This window comes from Orycteropus afer, unplaced genomic scaffold (genome assembly GCF_000298275.1).
Source record: "Orycteropus afer afer isolate SDZICR_OR568_19922 unplaced genomic scaffold, OryAfe1.0 scaffold00376, whole genome shotgun sequence".
In the NCBI taxonomy this organism is placed as follows: Eukaryota; Metazoa; Chordata; class Mammalia; order Tubulidentata; family Orycteropodidae; genus Orycteropus; species Orycteropus afer.
The window spans coordinates 312,728-318,213 of record NW_006921963.1 but is presented as its reverse complement, the minus strand read 5'-3'; the positions used below and the strand labels follow the sequence as shown (position 1 = coordinate 318,213).

At 51.7% G+C, this 5,486-nt stretch overlaps 1 protein-coding gene across 1 annotated transcript in view; it reads left to right on the top strand.

Annotated features, from left to right (window-relative positions):
* Positions 1 to 894: 894 nt before the first annotated feature.
* The window catches only part of SCNN1B (sodium channel epithelial 1 subunit beta), a 33,189-nt gene continuing 28,597 nt past the window's right edge, over positions 895 to 5,486 (top strand). Inside the window, exons 1-2 of the mRNA XM_007953191.2 lie at positions 895 to 1,205; positions 4,390 to 4,666. Of these exons, the coding sequence (XP_007951382.1) occupies positions 895 to 1,205; positions 4,390 to 4,666 (588 nt within the window). The remainder of the gene's footprint in view (positions 1,206 to 4,389; positions 4,667 to 5,486) is intronic.

Below are 5,486 nucleotides of genomic sequence, written 5' to 3'. Positions count from 1 at the left end.
CCTTGTTGTTGTTCAGCAGCCTGCCACGCTTTGCCAACCTTGAGACTTTCAGTGGACTTGAATTAATGGCCTGCCATGTGGTTTGGTAACACTGGGACTGTGCCTTTTTACTTGTCAAGTTTGGGCTTGTCAGCCTCAGCAGGCAGCAGCTGTCTGAGTGAAGAAAAGCCTCTAGCTCCAGTGGGCCGGGAGCAGGAGGCAGAGCTGAAGCCCAGGGTCGAGAGACTTTCACCCAGCCCCTAGAGCCTGGCACTTTGACTCCTGTCCGTTAAAGCCGTACCATTTGTGGTATATTCCTGTTAGAGCGATGCTGGGTAACCAGAACAGGTCCCAAGCCTTCCTATCACATTTTCTAATTATACACTTTTTGATGGATTATTTGATTAATATCCATCTTACCTACTAACTACTACTAATAATAGTAACTAAGATACTGATCACTTAGTTTGTGATCGGCACTTTTGTGCATCCTAATTTCACCCTCTCAACAATCTGTGTTGGATGTAATTATTGCCCCATTTTATACCTGGAGAACCTGAGGAGTAGAGAATGTAAGTTACTTGCTTACCAGGCTGGAAATTCCCAGAGAGAAGAAACCGTGTGTGTTTTGCTCATTGAGTCCAGAAGTACTGAGTCCATGCCTGGAATACAGTATGCACTCAATAAATGCTTGGTGGATGGACGGGTGTGTAGATGGATGGAAGGAAGAATGGAGGGAGGAGGAGGGAGGGAGGGACGGGTGAATGGGTAGGTGGGGGCATGTCCGGAAGGGGTAGAAGGGCTGGGAAGGGCAGCCGTCTGCAGTGCCCACGCTCTGCTGCAGGTGGGACACGCTCAGATTCAGGGCTGGCAGCACATCTGACATGGCTTTCCCGTGTCTCTGCAGGTGCCACCATGCACGTGAAGAAGTACCTCCTCAAGTGCCTGCACCGGCTGCAGAAGGGCCCCGGCTACACCTACAAGGAGCTGCTGGTGTGGTACTGCAACAACACCAACACCCACGGCCCCAAGCGTGTCATCTGCGAGGGGCCCAAGAAGAAGGCCATGTGGTTTGTGCTCACCCTGCTCTTCACCTCCCTCGTCTGCTGGCAGTGGGGCGTCTTTATCAAGACCTACCTGAGCTGGAAGGTCAGCGTCTCCCTCTCCATTGGCTTCAAGAACATGGACTTCCCTGCTGTCACCATCTGCAATGCCAGCCCCTTCCAGTAGGTGGTCCCTGGAGCGCACAGTGCACCTCAGTGGAAGTAAAACAAAAAACCAAACTCACTGCCATAGATCCGATTCTGATCCGTAGAGATCCCCCTTTGGGTTTCTGAGGCAGCATCACTGTGGAGATAGATTGCCCAGTCTTCCTTCTGCAGAGTGGCTGGTGGGTTTGAACCACCACCGTTCTGGTTAGCGGTCAGATGCCTTAGGCACTGCACCACCAGACCCTGCCTCAGTGGAGGGGCTCTTTGTCCCTCTTTTTTGATACTGGATTTCCTCCTTCCTTTTTCTTCCCCTTCCTCTCTCTCTCCTTCTGCCTTTTCTTGTTCTTTATTCCATTTGTCTCCTTTCTCTTCCTTTCCTTTTTTCTTTCTTTCCCTCCTTTTTCCTCTTCCCTCTGTCTCACTTTTGCAACAAGTAAGCTTCCAAATTCAGAAACTTCTTAAGTTTAAAGAGAATCTCAAAAAAATCAGGTTCTGTCTCCATGAGAAGCCCTATTGGTGCAGTGGTTATACACTCAGCTGCTAACTGGAAGGTCGGTGCTCTGAACCCGTGGGAGAGAGATGGGGCAGTCTGCTTCTGTTAAGAGCACAGCCTTGGACACTCTACACTCTATGGGGCAGTTCTGCTCTGCCCTGTAGGGTCGCTGTGAGTCAGAATCTACCCAGTGACAGTGGGCTTGGGGTTTTTTGTTTGTTTGTTTGTTTGTCTTCAGGCACTGAGCACCTATGGCGTGCCAGGCACTGTTGCAGGCACTAGGGATACAGCAGTGAACAAAACAAAGTCTCTGCCCTCTTCACAGCCCAGCAGAGAAAACAGATGCTATTTTTTTTTCCCACAAATTCTGAATTAATTAAAATTGTGATGGTTTTTAAAAGGTAATGACTATGCAGCAAGTGTTTGTGATGTGCCAGGCAGTGTGCTGGGTGTTTTTGTTCAGTAATGTCTGCAATTCTAATCTGTACAACCACTCTGAGGTGGGCCCTGCTATGGCAGCCCCAGTTCTCAGACTGGAGACGCAAAGAGGTGAGTTAACTTGCCCAGGGACAAATAGTGGGCAACTGTGGGGTTCAAACCTATGCCTGAGTTCACTCCAGAGTCAATAGTTTTTAACCATTCTACCTTGTTACCCCTTCCCCACTTGATAACAGGGTCTATGAAGGGGACATACGAGGAGGCCTAACACAGTTAGGACTGGGGAAAGGCAGTGAGAAATGAGTTAACAAGTGGATTGGAGAAGGCACCCCAACTGGAGGGCATAGCATGTGCAAAGGCCCTGGAGTGAGACATTGCAGGGATGGCAACAAGGGCAAGTATGGTTGGGCCACAGAGAGCACATCGTTGTCCAATAGGGGGTCCTGGGCAGGAAGTCATACTCCCAGTTATTCGAAAGTCCCTCCTTCCTAGTGATGGTGCTCCTGCTGTTAGTGAGTCTTAGAGCCACTTGAGAGAACCCTTAATAATAATAGTGACAACAGCACTGTGTGCCAGTTCCAGCTCCAAGTGCTCACCTTACAGAATCCATCCAACAGCCCTCTGAGTTAATATTTTTACACCTCTTCCCATATCTGAACAAGAGAACAGAGCCTCAGAGGGGTTGACTCTCCCAAGGTCACACAGATACTAAGGGGCCTGCCAGAATTCCAACCCAGAGCCTACATAGTGGCCGCCAGGCTCCACAGCTGCTGTAATAACACTCAAGCGCTCCAGCCGCCACCCTTGCCAATCCTCCTCCTCCCGTGTGCACACGGCCAGCAGACGGGTGGTGTCAGAGTCAGAGACTGCTGTTAGCCCTGGCCGCTTTATACCTTTGTACCAGGGCCTTGGCCCCTGGCCAGGGCTTACTGAGCCCCTGCAGGGAGTCTTCCAGCTGGAGCTGGCCCATACTGCCCTAGTGACCACCCTGCTGCAGGGTCTTGGTGAATTGGGGATGAGGTCACTGGGACGCAGGACCTGGCGACCCCTGAACACAGGGCATGGCAGGGACACTCTGCAGTGTGGACACGTTTCTGCCAGGCTCGCTGCTCACCATCGCCAACACTGGATCCCTGGGAAGTGCGAGAAGATACTGGAACCCCACCTCTGCCCCACTGGCCTTCTCCCTCCTGAAACTAACTCCTGTTCCCAAAATTGCCACTTGGGATCTAGGAGCCTCAGGATCACATGCCACACCTCCCAACACGCTCTGTCCCCTCCTGGAAGGGAGATATCAGAACTTGCACGCACAAACAGGACACCCCTCAGGGCTCACCAAAGCCAGGTTCCAATCTCAGTTCTGCCCCTTCTCAGTTGGGTGACCTTGGCGAATGACAAGCCCCAGCACCTCAGTCTCTTTATCTCTGTGTGTGGATCATAATGGATGGTGGGAAAAATGAAGTAAAATGATACATAGAGAGCCCCTAGCACCTGGCACATAGTAACAGCAAGTAACCATGAGCTGTTAGGATTCCTCCCCAGTAGAAGGAGAATTTCATAAGGAAAGACACCCAGGCTGTCTTCTTTGCTACTGTATCCTCTGCACCTTGCATGTTGTTGTTGTTTGCCATCGAGTCGGCCCCGACTCATAGCGACCCCTCCTTGGGTTTCCGAGGCAGTATCACTACAGAAGTAGGAATGCCCAACCTTCCTTCCGAGGAGTGGCTGGTGGGTTTGAACCTCCAGCCTTCTGGTTAGCAGTCAAGTGCCTTAGCCACTATGCTACCAGAGTTCCTGCACCTTGCATAGAACCTGATATATTGTACCAGACCAAAGCAAACTCACTGCCATCAAGACAATTCTGACTCATAGCAACCCCCATTGGGTTTCCAAGGCTGTAAATCTTTACAGAAGCAGATTGCCTCATCTTTCTTCCACTGAGTGGTTGGTGGGCTCAAACCAGTGACCTTTTGGTTAGCAGCCAAATGCCTTAACCACTACACCACCTGAGCTCCTTGACACACACATTGTAGGTGCTCATTAAATACTTAGTGAATGAATGAGTGATGTGAAGTGGGTGGGTGGAGGCATACACGGATTGATGGGTGGAGAGGTGGGTGCTTGGACGGGGCTTTCTTAAACAAGGTGGCAGCCACAGCAGAGGCAGCAGAATGTGGGAGCACCCACATTCCACTTGTCCTGCCCCCAGCACAGCCAGGCATCAAGAGGCAGCTGCCCCTTACTTGACTGGCCCTTTGCCCCACCCAGATATTCCAAAGTCAAGCATTTGCTGAAGGACCTGGACGAACTGATGGAGGTGGTCCTGGAGAGGATTCTGGCTCCCGAGCCAAGCCATGCCAATGTCACCAAAGCCCTGAACTTCACTATCTGGAACCACACGCCCCTGGTCCTCATTGATGAGCGGGACCCCAGTCACCCAGTGGTCCTCGACCTCTTTGGGGAGGACTACAACGGCTCGGCAAGCAGCAGCCCAGCGCCAGGAAGGAGCTGCAATGCCCAGGGGTGCAAAGTGGCCATGAGACTAGTAAGTGGTTCCTGCGCACATGCTAAGCAGTGGGCTGATGGGAGTTTCTTTTCTTGAATGACTTGGGTCTTGCTGGGGAAAGGCAGGCTGGGAGCCAGGGCTTGTTTGTTTGCAGAATTTTGAAAGAAAATAGCAGACATGTAAGTTAACACTCTTCTGGATGCAAATGACCCAGCTCAAACTAAAGCAGAACAGGAATCTTCGTTGGTTCACTAAACGGAAAGCCCAGGGGTGCATTGAGTTCAGGTATGGCTGGAACCAGGTGCTCAAATGCTGTCATTAGGACCCTCTTTCTCCATCTGTTGGTTCAGCTTCTCCCCCATCTACTTCACTCTGGCAGGCTCTCTCTGCATGGGGGGCCCTGCCGATGCCAGGCTTTTATCCCACCGACTGACTCAGCCACCTCCATGGAAGAAGAGGTTACCTTTGAATCAGTCTTGACTCGTGGCGACCCCATGGGTGTCGGAGTGGAGCTGGGCTCCACAGAGGCTACAGGGGCTGGTTTCTCTGAAGCACATTATCAGATCTGTCTTCTGAGGTGCTTTTGGGTGGACCTGAACCCCTAGCCTTTTGGTCAGCAGCTGTGTGTGTTAACCGTCTGCACCACTCAGGATATAAATCAGCCATTGAAAGCCCTTTGGAACACAGGGCCACGTCTGGGCTGAGTCTTAGTGGTGACTTGCCTATCACGGTGGGCTGCCTGTGAGGACATGGAAGGGGCCCTGCACCCCCAGCAGGCTCAGGCCTGCCTGTCCCACCCAGAGCGGAGGAGAAGGGAGAGTCTCTTGAGTCTTGAGTGTCTTCGGGGTTCACACAGCCT